Source organism: Lactuca serriola, chromosome 3, assembly GCF_051521515.1.
Source record: "Lactuca serriola cultivar US96UC23 chromosome 3, Lser_US96UC23_V15, whole genome shotgun sequence".
Taxonomy (NCBI): domain Eukaryota; kingdom Viridiplantae; phylum Streptophyta; class Magnoliopsida; order Asterales; family Asteraceae; genus Lactuca; species Lactuca serriola.
The window spans coordinates 31642076-31666973 of record NC_136410.1 but is presented as its reverse complement, the minus strand read 5'-3'; the positions used below and the strand labels follow the sequence as shown (position 1 = coordinate 31666973).

At 32.9% G+C, this 24898-nt stretch overlaps 3 protein-coding genes across 7 annotated transcripts; all 3 read left to right on the top strand.

The window, feature by feature from the left end:
- The first annotated feature begins 3984 nt into the window (after window positions 1-3984).
- Window positions 3985-10436, top strand: AFH14 (Formin Homology 14). Its single transcript, XM_079029590.1, has 17 exons — window positions 3985-4232; window positions 4679-4795; window positions 4899-5602; window positions 5912-7662; window positions 7753-7876; window positions 7968-8039; window positions 8116-8214; window positions 8306-8347; window positions 8422-8502; window positions 8579-8629; window positions 8728-8809; window positions 8917-9011; window positions 9097-9168; window positions 9271-9387; window positions 9701-9769; window positions 9840-9906; window positions 10078-10436. Exons 2-17 carry the CDS (start codon window positions 4723-4725, stop codon window positions 10281-10283), a joined length of 3705 nt encoding a protein of 1234 aa, XP_078885716.1. The 5' UTR covers window positions 3985-4232; window positions 4679-4722; the 3' UTR covers window positions 10284-10436.
- A 2606-nt stretch (window positions 10437-13042) lies between these two features.
- LOC145091789 (uncharacterized) lies at window positions 13043-14773 on the top strand. Of its 2 annotated transcripts, XM_079029589.1 has the most exons (3): window positions 13055-13137; window positions 13316-13425; window positions 13841-14773. In XM_079029589.1, exon 3 carries the CDS (start codon window positions 13883-13885, stop codon window positions 14585-14587), a length of 705 nt encoding a protein of 234 aa, XP_078885715.1. In that variant the 5' UTR covers window positions 13055-13137; window positions 13316-13425; window positions 13841-13882; the 3' UTR covers window positions 14588-14773. The 2 variants fall into 2 exon arrangements, with proteins under 2 accessions (XP_078885714.1, XP_078885715.1); XM_079029588.1 differs by lacking the exon at window positions 13316-13425 and having other exon boundaries at window positions 13043-13137.
- A 3525-nt stretch (window positions 14774-18298) lies between these two features.
- LOC145091788 (uncharacterized) lies at window positions 18299-20173 on the top strand. 4 transcript variants are annotated; one of them, XM_079029583.1, is made up of 2 exons: window positions 18299-18433; window positions 19252-20173. In XM_079029583.1, the coding sequence occupies exons 1-2, from the start codon at window positions 18347-18349 to the stop codon at window positions 19975-19977; spliced, it is 813 nt and encodes a 270-aa protein (XP_078885709.1). In that variant the 5' UTR covers window positions 18299-18346; the 3' UTR covers window positions 19978-20173. The 4 variants fall into 4 exon arrangements, with proteins under 4 accessions (XP_078885709.1, XP_078885712.1, XP_078885711.1 ...); XM_079029586.1 differs by having other exon boundaries at window positions 18327-18433; window positions 19263-20173; XM_079029585.1 differs by lacking the exon at window positions 18299-18433 and adding an exon at window positions 18462-18944 and having other exon boundaries at window positions 19263-20173.
- Window positions 20174-24898: the final 4725 nt, after the last annotated feature.

Genomic DNA, 24898 nt, shown 5'->3' with positions numbered 1-24898 from the left:
TTGAGAGTCCGATTCCCTTAAGCTATCTCTTGTGGTGCCACATGTCGAGAATTTTTCCCTGAAAATCCCTATGGGGACTGGGTTTGCCCTGTAAAGGAGCTGGAACCCGAGGTGCTCGTTGAAATATTACAAGTAGGATTCCACTTAATTCGTTTGTCGTTTTCAAAAAAGCATAGTCAACAAAATAGTCAAAATTAGAAGTTATTCATTTTATCAGTTTGATAATCATTTAATTATCAAACTAATAAAATGAATAAATCTTAATTTTGACGGTTAAGTTTGACTATTTTATTTACTATGTATCATAGTGAGTTTAATTGTTTGACTATTTGACTATTTGACTATTTGATTTACTCTTGAAGGCAACTAACTATTGCGTTTGTTTTCATTTTGTCCCTTTCCTTTTTTTTTGTACTCAATATACCATCGAACTTGTTGTTTGTGTTCACCATAACCCTTTTGACCAGTGATAGCCAGTCAAAGGGTTATGGTGATTGGTGAGCACAAACAACAAGTTCGATGATACATTGAGTACAAAAAAAGGAAATGGACCAAATGAGAACAAATACAATAGTTGGTTACCCTCCTGATTCATTTTCCCTTTACCCATTTACAACAAATCCCACGTCATCTCCTGCTGATATTAATGACTTTATGAGATTCATTATTGCTTCTCTTCAAAACATAACCTACGAAAGAACATTATTCATACATGTACAACTTTGTAATGCACTTGAATATTTATTAGAGAAATCTTGACTAAGCAGGTGCATTTCATGACTATATTTATGTTTCCAATCAAATGATTTATTGTATCATGGATTCTAGACAAGTCTACAAACGGGTGCAACTTTGTAATGCACTTGAATATTTATTAGGAAAATCTTGACTAAGCAGGTGCATTTCATGATTATATTTACATTTTCAATCAAATGATTTATCGTATTATGGATTCTAGACAAGTCTACAAACGAGTTGAATCACAAGTGTTGTAATTTTTGAGTTTACTTAGCTTTAAGATCGAATTCATGAGATAAGATACATCATCAATATGTAGAATATCATGCAACTTTTGCAGAATTCTCCTTACTATTGTTTGACTACAACCACTTCACACCTTCATTTAGCAAAGGGAATGAATCAAAGTTTTTTTCCGGGTATAAAAGAGGTTTCAGTTCTGATTTAGACTACGTACGAGGCATAGGATGGATAGGCACCAAAGACCAACAACAAAAGAATAACCTAATTCTCTTAGTCAAGGTAGGGGTTCAGATCTCATCATGCTTTGGGATGCCAGGCTTGATGCTTCAAGAAAGTTCCAAACCAATCTCTGGCACTTGGTAAAGATTTGTGATTTCCGGGTGATGACAAGTAACTCGTGAAGGTCTATAGTCAACTACGGCTATTGAGCGTCGAGATGCTTTACCACGCGAGATCCTTTCCTCACGCACGATACTTATATAGTAGAGCAGCAGCCACCGACTTTATTCGCTTGGTCAAAACAGACAGATATGGGGAGAGAGAAGGGTAAAAATCTCTTCTATTCACAGCGTTGGAAATACCCGAATAAGTCGGCTCTAGAGCAGTCATTGAATGCGCGACCTTAAATTTTATTTCGCTGGCAAGAAGGTAGGTTAACGTAAGAGGGTTCGACAAAGCCTTTCCGTTGGGAAATCCCTAATAAGCTACGCTAAAAAGTTGCTATGGGGAACAAAGGACGAAATACAATCGATTCATCCATTTAAGTGGTTATCGCTTCTCCTTGTTCCTATTCCTACCTCATCCCCGGGTAGTTCCCAATGTTTGGCACTTTCCATACTTGATGGGTGCAACATCAACAAATTCGCTCATGATCAAGTTACAACCTAAGATCTATGACCATATTATGTTAATTGTTCGTATTTCGTTCATTCCATCGGTATGCTCCCAGGTACCTGTAATTGTGATCCGTTTGCCAGAACCAATGGGTCTTTCTGTGGAAACCTCCACGAACAATCGTCGTTTTTGATGGTTTTTCCGCTTCTCACAGCTGCTCTTTCCACACCTCCGGATATCTGGTGCCAAATCGTCGCCCCTTTCCTTATTTTTTCAATAATAGAGTTGGCTATCTCTGTGGCATCGATTGTACAAGTTCATGAAGAGGGCTGGGCGAGTGGAATGAGGGAGAGCGGCTCGATCGACAAAAAAGAATAGAAGAGAAAGAATTGGGAGTTGGTGCCTACATAACTGCTTGCTTGCTTACCAAGTCATCCTGGCAAGCTCATCCAGTTCGATTATGATTCTTGACTTGACTTATTATAAAAACAACTCACTATCCAAATGAAAGACGATCGATTATCTACCCAAGAAGATAGAGAGTCCCACATACGAGAAAAGGTCACAAATAGAGTTGAACCAAGTAACATTGCAAAGGCATAATGATAGTAGGGTCGGGATATCCCCGCCCTTCGAACCGGACGTGAGGGTCTCCCCTCATCCGACTCTCTGCAGGGGAATCTCCACTCACTGCTTCCCCTAATATCCTCCCTTTACGACATCATGGGGGTTTACAGGAGATCCCAGAGGCTCGCTCGAAAAGGCTGCTATACCATACCTTTTGACTTAACTCTACTCTAGTAGTCACTAGACTCACTATAGTAGTCCGTCCGGCTGCTCTTGCTGAAATCATTACTCTTCATTCTCCCGTGCTCTAGCAATTGCGCTCCCTAGATCACTACCATGTAGTTAGGTAGGGACAATCAATCCGGGAATCTAGGAATGAATGGGGATCCATATCAATATCAAAATGAAGAAAATAGAATGAAATAGATTACCTTACTTCTTCGTTCTTTCTAATTCATTCACTTCAAGATTGGTTCTGAACGTCGCGTAACATCATCTTCAACCAACCTCCATCGTACCGGTGCGACCACTAAAGAATTGCTTATACACTAAACAACTGCTTATATACGCTTACTAAAAGACTGACTTTTATTCATATTCAATTCATTAGGCCAGCGTGAAACTAAGAAAGATAGATGTGCCTAAGGCGTAAGCAAACTGTGCACGCTAAGAGAAGAGGAGAGATGTTCACAATGACTACCACAAGAAAGCCACCCCCTCTCTCTAAAAGGGCCCGTCACTTCGTTCGTACCTTCTTGGCTTAGGCTTGCAACTTCACTTACTTTATGGCCTTGTCGCCTTTTTATAGCAGAAGCTAAGCGCTTGAAAAGCGCGCTAAGAAAGGTTGCTTCTGTCGGCCTTTACCATAATATACCTTGAGGTAAACGTTTATGCTGATAAATATACCTCTCATACACATTCATATCCTTTTGCAGAGAGGTGTTGACAACTAACCATAGTAAACATAACATAGACAATGTTTTAACGAAGTTACCCTTCTAAAACACTCTTTATATACGTTATGGCTAAAGAAGGTTGCAATCTTTGATAATTTTGCAACTTTAATTTCATTTAACTTTTCGGGGAAAATGCATCATAAGGGTAACCAACTGTTGAGTTTGTTCTCATTTGGTCCCTTTCATTTTTTTTTTTTTTTTTTTATTCAATATATCATTGAACTTGTTGTTTGTGTTCACCATAACCTTTTGACCGACTATCATAGGTCAAAAGCCGGTCAAAAAGGTTATGGTGAATATAAACAACAAGTTCGATGATATATCGAGTACAAAAAAAAGAACAAAATAAAAACAAACGCAACAATTAGTTATCCTGAAGAATCATTTTCCCAAAAACATACAAATAAAAATGACGTAACTTATAAAATCTGTTATATCATATAGCTGTCACAAATAAAATTATATCATATAGCTGTCACAAATAAAAAACAGTTGAATATTTATTTTATGTCCCATAAAACATTAAAAAAAAGTTTTTAGGACTAAATAGAAAAATTCAAAATATTTTGTTTGAGCTAATAGATCATTTTGTTAAAACATAGCAATTTACCCTGCAATAAAGTATCCAAACGTGGAAAAGGGCTCTTCTTTCTTTGTAAACAACAGACAAAGTCGCATAGTCCAAACTAAACAAGAGGATTTCAAAATCTGGAAAAGAGGGGAAAAGCCTCAATTCAAATTAACGCATCAGATGCACCACACAAACACCGTGCAGATTTCACACAAACACCCCTATCCTTCAATCGGAAACACCATCGGCGACACCCTAGGAGCGACCGGTGCAGCATCTTTCATTCATCTGTGTCGTTCAATCAGCTTTAGTGGAGCCACGAGGTTAGTTTTGAATCTTTGTATGTTAAATCCCCAGTAATCTGTTCGCTTTTTTATTCTTTTACTTTGTGAAAACCCTTTCCATTTAGCGTTTGAGAGTTGGAATTCAAGGTATGGAATGGAATTGAAGCTCATTTAGTTACAAGTTCTGAACTGATTTGGTTCCCTTCCCAATTTCAGTATCAGAATCTAATAAAATAGTCACATCTGTGATCTGTTACTGCGAGGCTAAATGGTCCCTATTAATGATGTAGCCATGAAATTCGAGACCCTAAACATAACATCACAGATGCTTTTCGTGGGATATGGTTACAAGTTCTGTATTAGCCTTGATTAACACTTATGTTATCAATTATCTGTGGTTTTCATGTGTCGAGTTACTGAAGGAAATTAGGTCACTACAGATAAATTGGTAGCCTTGATTAACACTTATCTCTTTTTTCTTTCAGATTATTGCTCATTCCGACATAGCAGTTTATTCATTTGACGAGACATGTCTCTTCTCAGTAGATTCTTCTATAGAAGACCACCTGATGGCTTGCTTGAGCTTGTGGATAGAATATATGGTATTTAACCACAATTGCAATCCTATCTAGAATTCATTTCATTAGTTTTTTTTTTCTTCTTTACAATAACCTCTCTATATTCTTGTTTTTGTTTTATTTGCAGTTTTTGATTCTTGCTTTTCAACTGAAGTTCTACCAGAGGGACTTTACCAACTTTATTTGCATGAAATTAGTAATGAATTACACGAAGAATTCCCAGAATCCTCCTTTCTTGCATTCAATTTCCGAGAAGGTGAAAGAAGGAGCCAATTCTCAGAAATTTTATGCGAGTATGACATCACAGTCATGGACTACCCAAAACAGTATGAAGGCTGTCCCCTTCTTCCATTATCTCTTGTCCATCATTTTCTTCGTCTCTGTGAGAGTTGGCTTACTCTTGGCAACAATCAAAATGTCATTTTGCTTCATTGTGAGAGAGGTGGTTGGCCTCTTTTAGCCTTCCTTTTAGCCAGCATTTTGATTTATAAAAAACTACAAACTGGTGAGCGGAAAACTCTTGAAATTGTTTATCGTGAGGCCCCAAAAGGGTTGTCTCAACTTTTGTCACCTTTAAATCCATACCCTTCACAGCTTCGGTACCTTCAATACATATCAAGGAGAAATTTATCTGAGGAGTGGCCCCCACCTGAAAGAGCTTTGTCTTTGGATTGCCTCATTTTGCGTGCTATTCCAAATTTTGACAATAAAAATGGATGCAGACCAGTGATTCGAATCTATGGGAGAAATCTTTTAAGTAAAGATGGGCTTTTGACACAAATGTTATATTCCACTCCCAGGAGAGGTAGAAATCTGAGGCATTATCGCCAGGTAACATTTATATGTAAAATGTTTCCATAAATTGTTATTTAATCCAAACATATTCCATTAGCAAATCAAATGTGTATAAAGGCTCAAAACACCTTTTATACCAGTTTTCATTTTGACACTTCTTGAAAATTCTACTTACACATATGTAGGATGTCTTTCAAGTAGCTTACATGTTTCTAAGTTTATATCAATACTTTGATTGCCAAAAATTTTAAATTTGCATACTTTAGGCAATCTATTTCCATCTTTTTTCTATTTTAAGTTTTTTTTTTATGGGATTTGCTGACAAATAGGCATGATATGATGCAGAAACAAAGCGATGTTATAAAGATTGACATTCAGTGTTTGGTGGAAGGTGATGTTGTATTAGAGTGTCTCCATTTAGACATTGATTCTGAAAGAGAAGTTATGATGTTTCGCATAATGTTCAACACTGCTTTTATCAGATCCAATATTTTGATGCTGAATTGTGACAATTTAGACACTTTATGGGACTCAAAGGCACGGTTTCCAAAAGGGTTCAGAGCTGAGGTTCTTTTTGGAGATGTTGAGAACATTTGTTCACCAAAAACACCAACCACAATGTTGAATGGAGAAGAAAAAGGTGGATTGCCTATAGAAGCTTTTAACAAAGTTCAAGAACTTTTTAATGGGATTGAATGGGGTGATGGTGGTGATGATACTGCTTTATGGTTAGTGAAACAGTTATCTGTTTTAAATGATGCGAAAGAGTTGTCAATGTTGAGGAATAAACTGAGTACTTATTCTTCACCTTTTGACTCTGAGGATGAAAATAATGCATCGAGTGTTGCTGATAGTTTGGATTTTTTGGAATCTGAAAGGAGTAATGATATGATGTGTACACCTGCATCTACAGTGAGCTTTTATGATGAAGCTTCATATAGAGATTCTATTTCGGATGGCACACCTGATCGGAAATCATTGGAGGATCCATTGCAGCTGCAGCATAAGATATCAGATGCAGGTGATTCCACCTCCACCCCTACAAGTGCTGATTTAAGTAATGTGAATGGTTCTTTAGCATCACCAAAACATGTTCCTGTTGATAGTTTAGATGATGCTATAGCACCACCTCCCACTTTGCCTCCTATCTCCACAAAGACCCTTCCACCACCTCCACCTCCACCACCACCACCACCACCACCACCTCCCATCGCTTCTACTTCTAGTTTTTCCAAGAGTTCACCACCCCCACCCCCACCCCCACCTCCACCTCCACCTGTTTCTTTGAAAGCCCCTCCACCACCACCACCTCCGCCTCCACCTCCACCTGTTTCTTCAAGAGGTGCTCCACCACCACCACCACCACCTCCACCTCCACCCATTTCTTCAAAAGGTGCTCCACCACCACCACCACCTCCACCTCCACCCATTTCTTCAAAAGGTGCTCCACCACCACCACCACCTCCACCTCCACCCATTTCTTCAAAAGGTGCTCCACCACCACCACCACCACCTCCACCTCCACCTGTTTCTTCGAAAGGTCCTCCACCACCCCCACCTCCACCTCCATTTGGCGTGGCTACTAAAGCTAGTGCTACCCCTGGACCACCACCACCGCCGCCCCCTCCTCCCCCTCCTCCCCCTCCTGGAGCTCCACGTCAAGGAACAGTTTCTTCAGTAACCAAGCCACCTGGTGCACCTCCACCTCCACCTCCACCTCCGGGCCGCAATGGTGCAGGTCCACCTCCACCCCCACCTCCAGGTCGCACAGGTCCACCAGGACCACCTCCACCTCCACCACCAGGTCGCAGTGGTGGACCACCTCCACCTCCACCTCCAGGTCGTAGTGGCGGGCCAGGTCCACCGCCACCTCCACCTCCCGGAACAAAGGGTGGTAATGGGCTGCAACAAGCTGCCCCCTCCACTGGAAGGGGGCGTCTTACTGGTTCTTTAAGTAGTGGAAGAAGTAAAGTTGGTTCAGGTTCTTCAATTCCTCCTAAGAAGACCTCTTTAAAGCCCTTGCATTGGGTCAAAGTTACCAGAGCTATGCAAGGGAGTTTATGGGCTGATAATCAAAAACAAGAAGACCAATCAAGGTATATAATTCACAAATCAAATAGGAGTTTCTGTTTCTGATATAAAACCAGAGTAGAAATGTAAAATAAGTTTTATATTTGATTTTGTAGGGCTCCTGAAATTGATATATCAGAGCTTGAGAGTCTATTTTCTGCAGCATCTGTTTCTGACAATACCAGTAAAGGTGGTGCTCGACGAGGTTCAAAAATCAATAAACCTGAAAAAGTTCAATTGGTTAGTTACTGGATTTACTCCTAATCTAATATTTTTTGTCTATATTAATTTTTATGTTTTTCCAATTTATTTTCTTACATTTAATTTTTAGGTTGACTTGCGTAGAGCATATAATTGTGAAATCATGCTTACCAAAATAAAGATTCCTCTCCCAGATATGATTGTAAGTTCATTTTCTTCTTAGGATGCATGCTATGCTACTTTTCCTTCAAATTTAAAAACTTCATTTTCCATCTTAGAATGCCATTCTTGCTTTGGATGCTTCTGCTTTGGACATCGATCAAGTTGAAAATCTTATCAAATTTTGTCCCACAAAAGAAGAAATGGAGACATTAAAGGTACTGTCTCTACTTTTCCCATAAGTTCAAATTACTACCATTATTATTATTATAATACTTAATTTGTCCTAAATAATTCTTGTAATCTCAGAACTATACAGGAAACAAGGAAATGCTTGGAAAGTGTGAACTGGTATTTTTACTCTCTCTAGGATTTAAAGTGTTTGAGAGAGAAATTTATTATAATTCATGGTCATGGGTTTGTAGTTTTTCATGGAGCTAATGAAGGTCCCACGGGTTGAGTCAAAACTTCGAGTATTTGCATTCACAATTACTTTTACCAGTCAGGTAGATATAAGACTTTTTACCATTTTTTTCAACATTATTGTTAGTTTTTCATGCATTTAATTCTAAAAATTTCCAGGTTAGTGATTTGAGACGAAACCTGAGTGCAATCAATGATGCTACTATTGAGGTAAGGATTCTTACATTTCAACATTATTCTTATTTATTATTATTTTTTGTTTCTATCAAAATCCTTATAATTACCTAATACTATATGTTATAATGTAGGTTAAGGAATCTGCAAAGTTGCGTCAAATAATGCAAACAATTCTTACGCTTGGAAATGCTTTAAATCAGGGCACTGCTCGAGGTACCATTCAAAACAAATAGCTTTTATTATGTCTGGTAGCTTCTAGAATCTTCTAGAAACTTGTGTTTCATGATATAAAGACAAGACATGCATGATCTGTTTTGCAGGATCCGCCATAGGTTTTAAATTGGACAGCCTTCTTAAATTGTCTGATACGCGTGCAAGAAACAACAAGATGACACTAATGCATTATTTATGCAAGGTACAAATCTCAAAACATCTTACAATTTTTATTATACATACCTCAACTCAAATTATAAATTATAATTTGTGTTTATTTTTACTAGCTCCTTGCTGAGAAGATGCCAGAGTTGCTAGATTTTGACAAGGATCTTGTTCATCTAGAAACTGCCTCCAAGGTATTTCAGTTCAATATTGTAAAACTTAGGGTTTGGGAATTTTTTTTTTTTTAGTTAATCAATCTGTTGCTGAGTTTTATTTTTCCCTTCCAAAAATGAAAGATCCAATTGAAGAATTTGGCTGAAGAAATGCAAGCAGTGAGTAAAGGTCTTGAAAAAGTTGAGCAAGAACTCACTGCTTCTGAAAATGATGGCGCTATATCAGCTGGCTTCCAAAAGGTCAGAGTTATTCATAAAAAAAAAAAAAAACTAATCCACAAATTGCAATAAATAGCAGCCTACTTAAATTTCTTTACTGATAATCTTATAATTATAAGCAAGCATTCCACAAGTTTCATAATAATTACATATTGCGGAATAAAAGTCTGTTGCTATTATATTATTATTATTATGGGTAAATAAATTTAAGTATGTTGCTACTATGGATAAAAAAACAGATTATTATATTGGTAATGAGCATAAACTAGGTTGCTATTTTGTATATATTTTATTATAACTGATGAATATTTTATTAAACCAACCATGTTTTCAGGCGTTGAAGGCTTTTCTTGATACTGCTGAAGCTGAAGTCCGGGCATTAATCTCTTTGTATACAGAAGTGGTGAGTTTTCAACCTTTTTTTTTTTTTTAATAAATATATTCATCTCATTCCAACAAGTATTTCTTTTCAGGGAAGAAATGCTGATTCACTTTCACAGTATTTTGGAGAAGATCCTGTTCGTTGCCCATTCGAGCAAGGTTTGATCTTTACTTTTTTCATGTTAATGTCTCTCTCTCTCTTTCCTGACATTTATTTATCTAAAGTTTTATTATATATATATATATATATATATATATATATATATATATATATATATATATATATATATATATATATATAAGTGGTTCTTGGGTTTGTTGTTTATGTAGTGACACAAATATTGGCACTGTTTGCTAAGATGTTTAAGAAAGCACGTGATGAAAATGCACAGCAAGCAGAGACAGAAAAGAAGAGATTAGAGAAAGAAGCTCATGCTTTGAGGAAAGAAAGTATTAATATTGATGTTGATCACAAAAAAGATCTCAGAAACATGATCCGTGATACATCTTTATCCATGAAGAAACAAAATTTATAAGAAAGAGTATTAGTTTGTTTGATTTTTCTTCCATATATAATATCACCCTCACACATACATCAGCATGTATAGAGAGAGATGTTCTGATGCGTAGGGATATAAAGTAAAAAAATTCGTTCTATGCATCGCGTTGGTCGACCATAAAATTTATCATCCTCGATTTTGGTGAATGACAAATTCGAAATAATATAATTTTAGATTAATTTAAATTAAAACAGTTATAATGAAATTGAACAAATGAAAGATATGTAAGAATTAATAATGTCCCGAGAGATAACATTAACAAACAGAGCAAGTGATTATTGGAATTATATATGAAAAAAGAAAAGACGAACAATACAAGAATAAGAGAAGTGTCCAACTAACAACTGACTAGCTCCAAGTCTTGAATTATGATGAATACGAATGAGATTACATGAAGTGAACGTGTTTTTGAGGGCTTTTTTAAGTTTCGTATATTGAAGGGTGTAAATTGAAACTTTCAACTTTTAGTGGGGCTTAAATGTGAAAAGTTTTAAGTTTCGTATACTGAAAGGTGTAAATTGAAATTTTCAAATTTTAGTGGGTTTTAAATGTGAATTTTAAATCGATAGGTTTATGGAAAATGATAAATCTACCTAGGTTTTTTTACAAAACTTAGCCAAAAAAGGAAAAATGACTTTTGAGGGTAATTAACTTTTGCATTTGTACTCATTCGGTCTTTTTTTTTTTTTTTTTTTTTTTTTGTATTCAATATACCATCGAACTTGTTGTTTGTGTTCACCATAACCCTTTTGATCGGCTTTTGACCTGTGATAGCCGGTCAAAGGGTTATGGTGAACACAAACAACAAGTTCGATGGTATATTGAGTAAAAAAAAGGAAATGGACCAAATGAGAACAAATGCAATAGTTGGTTACCCTCTTGATTCATTTTTCCTTTACTCATTTACAACAAATCTCACGTCATCTTTTACTGATATTAATGACTATGAGATTCATTCTTACTTCTCTTCAAAACATAACCTATGAAAGAACATTATTCATACATGTACAACTTTGTAATGCACTTGAATATTTATTAGGGAAATCTTGACTAAGCAGATGTATTTCATCACTATATTTACATTTCCAATCAAATGATTTATCATATCATGGATTCTAGACAAGTCTACAAACGAGTGGAATCACAAGTGCTATGATTTTTGAGTTTACTTAGCTTTAAGATCAAACTTATGGGATAAGATACAATATAAATATGTACAATATTATGGTAATGTGTCTACAAAAGCAGCATGATATCGTACATATTAATGTTGTATCTTATCCCATGAGTTCGATCTTAAAGCTAAGTAAACTCAAAAATCACAGCACTTGTGATTCCACTCGTTTGTAGACTTGTCTAGAATCTATGATACGATAAATCATTTGATTGGAAATGTAAATGTAGTCATGAAATGCATCTGCTTAGTCAAGATTCTCCTAATAAATATTCAAGTGCATTATAAAGTTGTACATGTATGAATAATGTTCTTTCGTGGGTTATGTTTTGAAAAGAAGCAAGAATGAATCTCATAAAGTCATTAATATCAGTAGGAGATGACGTGAGATTTGTTGTAAATGAGTAAAGGGAAAATGAATCAGGAGGGTAACCAACTGTTGCATTTGTTCTCATTTTGTCTATTTCCTTTTTTTTGTACTCAATATACCATCGAACTTGTTGTTTGTGTTCACCATAACCCTTTGACCGACTATCACAGGTCAAAAGCCCGTCAAAAGGGTTATGGTGAACACAAACAACAAGTTCGATGGTATATTGAATACAAAAAAAGGAAAGGGACCAAATGAGTACAAACGCAAAAGTTAATTACCCTCAAGAGTCATTTTCCCGCCAAAAAAAGGCTTTTCCCAAATAACTACTAATTTTGCATATTCAATAGAATGTAAAAAAAATAGTTTTCATTTTTCTTTCTGAGAAATACTATTTCATAGGTTTGAAATGTCAAAATGTCCAAAGCGATGTTATTTCAAACTTCTGTTTTTTACAAGTTTAACATGTGAAATACGAAACTATTTTCATAATAGAAGAGATCTTTATATTGATAAAACTAAATCTTAGCTTTAAAAACATTTAAAAAAAATATGATATAAAAATAGGGATTTTTTAATATATTTCCTAAAAACACATATAAAAATCATTAATTATAATAAATATTATCATAATTAAATGTAATAAACATTAATTATGTATAATATTACTCTAACTAAATGTAAAATACATTAATTATAGTAAAAAATATTATTTATAATTATCATTTATCATATTTAATTATGGTAATATTTCCTATTTATTATATCAAAAATACCGTAAAAATCTACTCTAATAAATGAAATTTTTTTTTGCCACTTGTCATCCTCTCATTCAATTTGGCACATGTAATTTTATGGTAATTTTAAACTAATTTTTATTCCACTTGTCATTTTATAGTTTTTCTATTTTATTAAATGTCAAATATTATTTAAATCTAATAATAAATGCATATCAATTTCATTAATGGACTTTCCTTCTAATTTCAAAATTACTAAATTAAAGTTTCATTAATTTTCTTTATTTATTTATTTAAATTATTTGTTTAAATTTAAAAGAGAAAAAAAACATTTTAATTTTTATAATTCAATATTTTTCTCGCTTTTCTTATAAATTCAAACTTCTCAAGTATTTTGAATTTTATATTAATTTTTTTTTAAATTAACCATGTGGTACGAAATATAGAAGAGATCTTTATCCCTTGCCACGCACGTTTCTTCAGCTGTAGCATCGGTCAGTTCTCATACGGTCGCCGGTTGCGAACGGCGCTCCGTTGAACCCAAGCAAGGTTAGGTTATGTTTCCTTAATTCTTTTCAATTCTCATTTTCTAATTCTTCATTGTGGTTGATCGACGCTATCCTCTCCTCAATGCATTTGGGTTCAATTTTTTTGTCCAACTTGACAGAGTTTTATATGTGTACGTATCTGTATAGATCCTAACAAGTATATTTTCTGATTTTATCAGTGAATGATCAATGATTTGATGAGACTATGAGACTATTGTGATCAGTTTATTTATGATCTCTACACAGCTATTGCGTGATCTCTACTCCTATCCAGATACATAAACACGAAGTTACGCCTCGAAATCCCAAAACTATTTTGGTCCAGATACAACTTAGTTCACATAATCGACTAATTGTTTGTTAACTAGAATATAAACAATGTACAGTGTCTAAGTTGATAGTATTTAATTGTTGATTCGAGAAAGAATCTAGCTGCTGATTATCGCCTCTGTATAAATAGATAATGTATTTGCCTTTCAAACAGTGTTTTTGCACATAACTTTCTCTATTCTTTGCCTATTGTATTGAATTGAACACATACAACTTCAATAAAAAGAGTAAACGCTAGTTGGATACAAAGTTTTTAGTCGTCTTGCTCCATAAAATGATTATGCATGTTCTAACATCCATAATTTTGACTTTTCTTTTGTTTTGGTAGGGCTTGTGTAGAATCTGACTAAATCAAGTTCTATTTGTTCTTGCAGATTCATCATCGAATATTACTCAAAGTGTTTAGCTTTCTTGCAATGAATCTCCCACAAAAAAGAAAAAATCCAGAGCCTAAACCAAAACCAGGTGGTGGTCTAGCCGAATCAGATGGCATGGTACTGGATGCGATCAAAAGCAAAAAAGAAATGGCAATCTTGAAAAGGGATTTAAAGGAAGAAACAAAACTCCCAGACTCCATTTTCAACAAGTGTCTCAAGAATCTCCAAGCTTTGGGTCTAATAAAAGAAGTTCCCCATGTCCAATTCAAGACCAAAAAATACTATATTGCAGCAGAGTTTAATCCATCAGAAGAGATCACAGGTGGTTCATGGTATTCAAAAGGGGAACTTGATCAGGACTTCATTAATGGTCTTAAAGACCTTTGCCTCAGGATCATTCGTAAGCTAAAGGTTGCAACTGCTGATGGAGTAATGGATATAATCAAGAACAAAGGGTTGTTAAAAACTGATTGCACGACTCAGCAAATAAGTGAGATATTGAGGTATATGGTTTTGGATAATAAGATTATAGAGGTGAAGAGTACTGGATTGGGGGAATACCATTCCATTCCTATTGGGAATTTATGTTATAGGTGTTCATCAGATGATTCGTCTAAGAGTTTAGAAACAGGGGCAATGATGTCAATTCCTTGTGGTGTTTGTCCAAAAATTAGAGAGTGTACGCCTGGTGGACTTATCTCTCCAACTACATGTGTCTACTATACCAAGTGGTTAGATTTCTGATCATGACACCATGTTTCCATTTTCTGCAGCATTTTGAGGTACATATAATATCTTTGTTTTGGTGTTTGATCTTGATCTAGAATCTCTTTGTTTGGTTTCATCCATTAAGACCTGTTTGTCTTTTATAAGTTTGGAATGTTTGATCTTTGATTCAATGAATATTCTTTTGTTAGACATTGAAATGAAATATGTTATCTATCTAACGACTTTCTTTCAGATTCATTTAAACATGCGATTCTTTTCCTAGTCATTCAAACATGTATGCCAACTAAGCACCCAAAAATTGGTTGGATGTGCAACAAACGGTTATATTGGTACAATTTAAACAAATTTCTAGATTTAAAGAGCCTAATCATATTATTTTATCATATAGTTATTTTCATTATTATTATAATTATTACAGATAAATACAAGAGATAGTTATTTTCATTAAACGTAATCTATTTTTCTTCCACACAATTTGTTCATGTAAATCGACCACACAATTTGTTCATTCTCAATTTTGGAGAGAAAAGACATTATTTATTTGCGCCTATAATGGTTCTTTTTTTTTTTTTTTTTTTTTTTATAACTATTGTTGAGTAGGACTATATAAGAAGTGAGAGCCACATCCTTTCTTATTTTTCTTATATTTTTAATACTTTATATCAATTTAGTTTAGTTTTCATTATAATTGTAAAATTGAACTATAATAATATTGGACATGCCTAATGATGTCCATATATCATTTTCAAGTTAGGTATTTTAATTTCACTTTGCATAGGCTTTCGAAAATTCATTTGATCAGCTCAAACTATGATGAGCCTAAAGGATAGTAGGGTATGTTTCACAAAAATATATGATAATCAGAAGCTGTAACTTTTATTATATAGAATTATTAGACAAAATTATATATAAGTTTGTAAAATGTGTAAAATTATATAAATGAACATCAATAAAGCACAAAAAAAAGTTTATCTTTAAACGTTATTTGAAATAACTTTTGGATTATGAGGGTTTTTTTTTTCTAAAAACTTTAAGATTGACATTTTTTTTTCTTAATTCGAGTTTTTTTAATGACTAAAAGTTTTATAAGTCTATACGATGAGAGACTAGTGGTTGATGTATATAGGGGGTGTTTGAGATTGCTTTTTAATTTAAAAAGTCATTTTTGACAAAAGAAAAAGACTTTTTGGTTTATAGTTTTTATCAAAAAAAAGTTTTTAAAATGTGCTTAGATTAACTCTTTATGTGGCAAAAGCCAAAGGGAAATGACTTATTAAGGTAATTAATTTTTCGGTATGTTCATATCTAGATAATTATTTTTTTTGTACACATCTGAGTAACAAACTTGTTGGAAGTGTTCACATATGACCATTATGACTTGCTATAGTAGGTTAAATCTTAGATGTGAACACTTTCAACAAGTTCGTTACCTAGATGTGTACAAAAAAAATAGTTACCTAAATATGAACAAAACGAAAAGTAAAAATAAATTACACAAATGGTCCTTATGGTTTGGGAGAATTGTGTTTTTGGTCCCTAACTTATTTTTTAACTCGGATGGACCCTACTATTTATTTTTGTTACGCGTTTGGTCACTGTCTTACCTAAAAAGACTATTGTGCCTTATTAATTTATTTTTTAATTAATTTTCTTATTTATGTATTTTTTTATATATTTAAAAAAGTTAATAGACCCCATATATCTGTATTTCCTCAGCATAAACCTCAAACCACATTTGAGAAATTTAATTCGGATGGTCCCTACTGCTTATTTTTGTTGCGCGTTTGGTCTCTGTCTTACCTAAAAAGACTATTGTGCCCTTATTAATTAATTTTTTTAATTAATTTTCTTATTTATGTATTTATTTTTTTATATATTTTAAAAAATTAGTGGACCCCACATATCTGTATCTTCTCACCGTAAACTTGAAACCACATTTGAGAAATTTAATTTGGGTCTTACCGGTCACCATCCCATCTCTCATCCTTCCCAACTTCTATTTTTTCCATATTTAGTAACATCGACGTCTTCATCATCATTCTTTTTTTGGTACTTCAACTTTGGTGAACCAACACCATAACCTACTGTCTCTTCATCTTTAGTGGGCTGTGGTTTTGATTCAACGGAGTCGAAGGACCGAAAAATGAAGAGATGATGAAGACGACGATATCACTAAAGATGAAAAATAAATAGAAGTTGAGGAGGATGAGAGATAGGATGGTGAGGAGAGACCAAGCTCGTAACAAAATTAAATAGTAGGGATCATTCGAGTTAAAAAAAAACTAAATTAATTAAAAATAAACAATATAGATTATCCGAGGAGATACAAATATGTGGGGTCTATTAATTTTTTTTAAATATGTAAAAAATAAATACATAAATAAGAAATTAATTGAAAAATAAATTAATAAGGGCATAATAGTCTTTTTAGGTAAGACATGGACCAAACACGCAATAAAAATAAACAGTAAGGACCATCCAAGTTAAAAAAAATAAGTTAGGGACCAAAAACACAAATTCCCCCAAACAACAGGGACCATTCGTGTAATTTACTTTTACTTTTCGTTTGTTCATATTTGAGTAACTATTTTTTTGTACATATTTAGGTAACGAACTTGTTGAAAACGTTCACATCTAGGATTTAACCTGCTATAGCAGGTCATAATGATTATATGTGAACACTTCCAATAGGGGTGTCAATTTGTGACACGACACGACAAAAATACACGAAACAAAACGAAATCAGGACGAAATCAAAATTTGAATTCGTGTTCGTGTCGTTTCGTGTCAAGATTAAAAAACACGATGTCGTGTCGTGTTCGTGTTCATAAATCGACACGAAATTGACACGATTAAGCATGTGGTTGTCGTGTTTTTCGGGTTTGTCGTTTTTGTCGTGTTATATATCTTTAAGTATGAACGAAATACACTAATAGTTATGTAATATTATATTTGTCGTGTCGTGTTGTGTTGTCGTGTTTTAATTGGTTCATTTTCGTGTTAATGAAAAAAAACACGACATCGTGTCGTGTCGTGTTGTGTCAGACAAAAACATGACACGACTGCCCGATTTGACAGCCCTAACTTCCAACAAGTTTATTACCTAGATATATACAAAAAAAATAGTTACCCAAATATGAATATACCGAAAAGTTAATTATCTTAGTCATTTTCCCAAAGCCAAAAAGCTAAAAGTCATCAAAAATCAGCAATTCATGACTTCTAAAAAAGCTCATTTTTTTTTCTTACCAAAGAGTCAATCCAAAATGACTTTTAGAATTGTCAAACACCTTTTTAAATATCTGTCTTTTTTTTTTAAAAAAAAGCCAAAAATCTAATAAATCAATTTGAAAAGTAATCCCAAACATCTTCGTAATTCTAAAAAAAAATCCAAAGATTCAAGCACACCCAAAAATGCATTAGTGCCCCGCAGTCTATCCTAACATGATGACTTTTTGGTAGATTCGGTATGAGTCATATGATGCAACTTATATTTTAAAAGCGCTCAAATGAAGTTGTTCCCCGCGATAAGAACTAAGAACTTATTGATTGATCAGGGAAATTTTATATAAAGATCCAGAGTTCAAAACCCTGACGTGCTGGTGTTCACTGTTTTAGCGACTTACCTCTCACACGAGGTCTTGGGGCAAGTTTTAAGGGTATAAATTGATTTTTCAAGTTTTAATGGGTTTTAAATGAAAATTTTACATTGATAGGTTTTTAAAATTCGCACGCTTTAGTGGGCGTACAAAGCCCTAAATGTAAAACCCTTTCATGTACGCACAAAATCACCAATTCACAATCACTTTGGACAATTCTGCATCGCATCATCTACGGCTGCACATCTCCGTTGAACCCAAGGTTTCTACTTTTTAATTTTCATTTCATCCATTGTTGTTGATGATATCTCTTTCAGCCTCTTGTTTGTTGTCACTTCATTTTTCCCACTTGCAAAGAACGACACATTTGTTGTTTTTTTGTGTGTATGCGTGGATTCTAACAAGCACAATAGTTTAATCTGAGTTTGAGACTATTGCGAACAATTTATGATCTCTTCACAACTATGATTTATTTGAAAGGCTCTTTATTTGTCCGTACTACTATCCAAATACCTAAAAATGGCGTAACGCAGCTAAATGCAAGAACTATCATGATCCAAATATAAATGGGCTCACATAATTTAATACTTATAAAGGTTAACTGGAATGTAAAAAACGTCCATGGTATATATCCCACGACGAGAGTAATTGAAATTAGGGCTTCAGGTTATTAGAAATCAATCCGCTTCGACCTCCGACCTCCAAGCCCTTCACGTTTCTTCTGCTCGACGGCGTTCAGAGCTTCACTTCCGGCCACCAGACATCGACCTCAGGTCCGATTGGAAGTTTTTTCCTATTTTTTATTTTTATTTTTGCGGTCTTTCATTTTCTTTTGATGATTATAGTTCCTATTCCTGTTGGTTTCTTTCTTTTGATCATTATACTTCTACTTCCTGTTTCGATCACTCTTGTATGTTTTTTTATCATTATGGTTCCTGAGATCCCTGTGTTAATTTCTTGTGAACTGTGAAGTCTGTTTTGATCAGTGTGAAGCCTGCCTCTGTTTGTTTAGAAACTCAGTAATGAAGTCAGTTCTGTTTGCATGATTCGATTCTATATGACTGAAATCAAAGTGTTTAGTGTTGTTGCAGCTTCATCAAGATGAGTCTCTTACAGAAAAGAAAAGCCCCAGAGACGAAACCAAAAACAGGTGGTAATATAGCGGAATCAGATCGCATAGTACTGAATGTGATCAAAAGCAAAAGAGAAATGGCAATCTTTGTAAAGGATTTAAAGCAGGAAGCAGGACTCCCAGATCCGACTTTCAACAAGTCTATAAAGAACCTCCTAACTTCTGGTTTAGTAAAAGAAGTTGCCCATGTCCAATTAAAGGGAAGAAAACACTATATTGCAGCTGAATTTGAGCCATCACAGGAGATCACAGGTGGTTCATGGTATTCAAAAGGGGAACTTGATCAGGACTTCATTAATGGTCTTAAAGACCTTTGCCTCAGGATCATTCGTAAGCTAAAGGTTGCAACTGCTGATGGAGTATATGATTTTTCTGTTAAAAATGGGCTGATTAATATCGATTGCACAAGTCAGCAGATAAGTGAGATATTGAAGTCTATGGTTTTGGATAATAAGATTATAGAGGTGAAGAGTACTGGATTGGGTGAATATCATTCCATTCCTATTGGGAATTTATGTTATAGATATACAACAGGGGATTCAGCTCAGGGTTTGAAAACAGGGGCAATGGTGTCAATTCCTTGTGGTGTTTGTCCAAGAATTAGAGAGTGTACACCTGATGGACTCATCTCTCCAACTACCTGTGTTTACTACACCAAGTGGTTAGATTTCTGATCATCACACCATTTTGTTTCATTTTGGTTGTATAGTTTTAAGTGTTTCTTTTCTTCATCTTTATCTACAATTTTATATACTTTTTGACTTTTTGTTTCGTTTCATCCATTAAAGACCTGTTCATCTTTTATGAGTTTGGATGAAATTTGGTGAAAGTTTCATATTATTTCTTATTAGAGCATTGAGTTTTGAATGATGATGTCATTGTTCATATAGGATATTTAAGTTGAATAAAAGCGAGGGAAAGTATATTGTTTCTTTTTGCTCTCCTTTTAATGGGATGTGCAAAAAGTAACTGATTACGCATTGTTATAATGGGGAGGTTTTCAAAGAATAATGTTTTCATAACAAATTGTTGGTTATATTGTTATTCTTTGCATTTACCCCTAATGATTATGATATGATATTGATATGATTGTTTTTGTTTCTATTATTTTTAATTGTAATTGTATATGTATTTTTTCCGTCTCTTCTCTTCTCGGTGTTTTATAATTTAAACCTGTGAAACCATGGATGATAAAACGAAACAAATTTCATAATTCGAAATCGTATATGACTATTCAAATGTTTGCTAAAAAATTATTAATTTAAAAGGTATAAGTTTCTAAGTACATATACAACTTTGTACACATCAACTAACTTGTAAAAAGCAAATGATTAAAAATTGAGGCATAAAATGTTTTTTTTAAGAACCCCAAATCCAATATCAACTCATTTTCTTGTCTGTAATAATTTTGAAAAAGAACAACCTGTTCTACTAAAATGCTTTATATAATAACATATATAAATTTTGTTAATAAAAGTAATTTATTATCCTCAATAACTATTATAACAACTAATGATCTAACAACTTCTATAACATTGATCTTTGGCAAAATACATTAACATTATCTGTCACACACACAAAAAAAAATCAGCCTCAAATCATAAAAAGAGGAAAAGGAAATTTGAAGCTTACTTTGACATTAATATAGCCAACAAGGTAAAGGCAGGAGCATAGGCCCATGTCTGGCATAAAGAACAAAGCAATTTCTATTAAATCATTATGGATTGTTGGGGTTGTATTTCATTTATTTTATAGTACAAAACATGACCATCATAACACAACCCATGGGCATGTTAGTAACTTCAAAATTGAAATTCAAGAAAAAGCCTTGGATTTTGTGACATCACACTACGAACAAAAGCGTAATGAAATTAAGTATATACAGTGCTCCAGCTTATAGAAACAAATAAGAATTACCTCAAAGTTTTGAGTGGTAAAAAATCAACAAATAACTTCAAGTTACATCAAATTCTATCTCCCTCTTCACTTTATGAGTACATGAAATGAAAAATTCTTCTAATCTCATGATATTTTTGTTGAATTTGAAAATTCATACATATACCAAGGTAAAACCAAATCCATTTGAAATTGAATCTTAACTTTGGGACAAAAAGAATGAGAGGTGATTACAAACTTCATCCTTGGGTAGGCGATTTTTCTAGGTCTGTGACCTCTACTGTCAATACAAACTTCCTGCCTTTAGACCTTTTCCAATTCAAAATCTCTGTTTTGGAAGTAGATTTTCATTTCAATTAAGGAGAGAAGGATATTCGAACATGCAACAACCAACTTAACGTGAAATAGCAGACTAGGAGGCTTACCAGACTTCACTTGTTATTAAACAGCTTCTGTATGAAACACGCCTCTATGTTTGGCTTTTGTCACACAGAGAACACAAAATTATGTTGTATGTTACTATTACCATTATTATTATTAATATTATAATTATTTTTTCTATTGTTTGGATTCTAATTCTAAATATATATTTACTAATCCAACATTGTTTGTTTTATGCCAAGCAAATGCATAAGTTAACTTTAGTTGCTTGAAACTCTTTAAAAACTTAATCCTTATTCTAATAAATGAATAGGTTTATTCTCCTATCGACAAGTGTCATAATATTAAAAATCATCGTTAATATTATATGTCCCTTATCATGCCACTTGTCAATCTATTAATTATCCATTTTAAATTTCAAATTTTAACTTTCTCATTTAATTATATTAAGTTAATAATTGATTCTCCACTTTAAATTTTAAATTTTAAATTTTTTCAATTTAATTATATTAAATTAATAACATTAGATTAAAAATAAAATAAAATCAATACAAATTATAAGGTGATATAACTTCACGTATTTGTTTAAATCAATGATTATAATTTTATATAACTAAAAAAATATCTCTTAAGTAATAATTTATTTAAAATATTTGATTAATAATTTTAATTTTTTATTATGAAAATTTAATTAATTTTATAACTGTAGTTCTCAATGGTTATAAACTAGTTTAGTTATAAATTACTCAATTTATCATTTAATGTATTCATTTCTAACAAATTGAAATTTTATTCTAGATATATAATTAGTTTTTTTTTTTAATTAAATTTGTTTATCTGTTGATTAATAGTTTAATTACTAATAATAATATTTTCTTATTTTTTTCTTAACATTGTTCAATATTTATTATTTTTACTTTAGTCATAAAACAATAGTAGTAAGCAAAAAGTTCCAATATTTTTTTTTGAAGTTGGGTAAATAGTACAAATGATATAAAGGTGTTGTTTGTTTTTTTGAAGCTAAAATATTTGCAGTCTGCAGACTACATCTGCAAGCCTCTGCGGTAGAACAGGTGGATCAAATATCTGCAGTCTGCAATAAAAAAACTATTTGTTTTTAACGTCTGCAGCTGTCGAAATAAATTGATTTTTCAAACTTAAGTTCATATCATAAACATTAAAAATACATTTTCAGCAAAAAAATAAAGAAAAAAAAACTGCACGGTGGCCCATGTTTTTTTAGGTAAAATGGGGTCTGAAGACCTTTGAAGACAGTGGTCCATGTCTGTGCCAGGAAGACCTTGCACAGACGTTTTTTGATCTGCGCACTTCCAAAAAACAAACACTCTGTGAGGGCATATGTCTACGCGTTGTCTGCACGGCACAGACAAAAGTGGTTGCGCAGATCTTCACAAAAAAAAAAAACAAAGAACCCCTAAGTTTACACCAAAATTCTAATTTGACACTGTGTTTTTTTGTCTAAAATTTGACACCAACATCTTGACTTGTCAACCCGGTTACCTGCTAACATGACATGATAATGTGTTAGTTTTGATGACATGACATGACATGCTGACATATCAAAATTGATTTTTTTTCTACAAAAAATACTAAGTTTTCAGTTTTTTCGATTTTGACACTATTTTTTATTTTTTTTCAAATGTATTTTACGGTTTAAAATATAATAAAAATATATTTATACGGTTTTAAATGGAAAATGTTCGACATTGAACAAAATTGTAAAAAATGATGTTTGATTTGGAAAAAAAGAAATAAAGTGTCAAATTTGGAAAGAAAAAATTAACTTAATGTCAAAATCGAAAAAAGTGAAAACTTAGTGTTTTTTGTGCAAAAAAAAAAATTAATTTTGACACGTCAGCATGTCATGTCAGCAGATAACCTGGTTGACCGGTCAAGTAGTCAAAATTATAAAAAAAATTAAAAAATACAGTGTTAAATTTGAGACAAAAAAAACCACAGTCAAATTAAAATTTTGGTGTAAACTTAATGTCTTTTATGCTATTACCCTTTGAAGTTTTAGATTAAGAATTTGCATGAGAAACAGGATATTGAATGATAAAAAAAGTAGTATACAAATTAAATAATTGAATATATTTTTAATGAAATTTCGGGCGTGTTTGGCAAAAGTAGCTGTTAGCTGGAAGCGGATAGCGGTTAGCTGCTAGCGTGCAGCATGTAGCTAGTAGCGGGAAGCTGTAACTTTTATTTGTTATATGAATGTTTGGAAAAAGTAGCTGGAAGCTTTTGAAATATATAAAATTACATAAAAGGACATTTGATTATATATAAGGGTAATTATGGAAATTAATTTCAAAAGCTCATGAGCGTTTTGTTAAACGCTACATGAAGTAGCTTTTAAAATCGGAGCGTTTTGTTAAAACTAAAAGTTAAACGTCCGTACTGTCAAATGAAGCTTTTTGTTTAAACTAGAGCGTTTTATCAAAAGCTAAAAGCTATAACTTCCAAACGCTTACAAAAGCTCCATGCCAAACACGTCCTCCGAGTTATTTCGAATTTAGATATTAATTGTTGATAAATCACATGCTAATACTATGTTTCATTTTACCTTAACATAACGTTTTATATCTTCCTCAGTTAACATAAAAAAAATATGTTTGTTACATATTTAAGGTTAGTTTGAAAGGAAAAAGACATGCAGGTATATATTTTCTAATATTTATAATTTTTTTTTGGGAAATGACTTGTGAATGTAATTAACTTTTTGTCTTGTTCACGTTTAGGCAACTTAAATTTTTTGTACACATTTTACCATTTAACTTGCTAAATGTGTTCACATATTACCATTGTCACCTGCTATAGCAGGTGGCAGTGGTAATATGTGAACACATTTATCAAGTTAAATGGTCAAATGTGTACAAAAAAAATTGTCAAAATGTGAGCAATTTTTTTTTCTTCTTTTTTTTATTTATAATTTCTTAAGATTTTTTATAATTTCTTACAACATTTTATAATATTTTTTTTCCTATAGGTTTTTCTAATACAATGTTTTAAACTTTGTTTATAATTTTTTTTAACTTTTTTTTATACTTTCATATAATTTTAATACAAGTGTTTTTAAACAAATATTTTATAAATGTTTTAATTTTTTCTTACAAGTTTTTAACTTACTTTCTTTTACAACATTTTTAGAGTGTTTCACAGATTTTGTATGACAAATTAATATTTTTTTATAAGTTTAAAACGTTGTATTAAAAAATTAAAAGTTTATAAACTTCTAATTAAAAAGTTGTAATATTTTAAACATTTACATTATATAAGTTTTTTCTGTTTTTATAT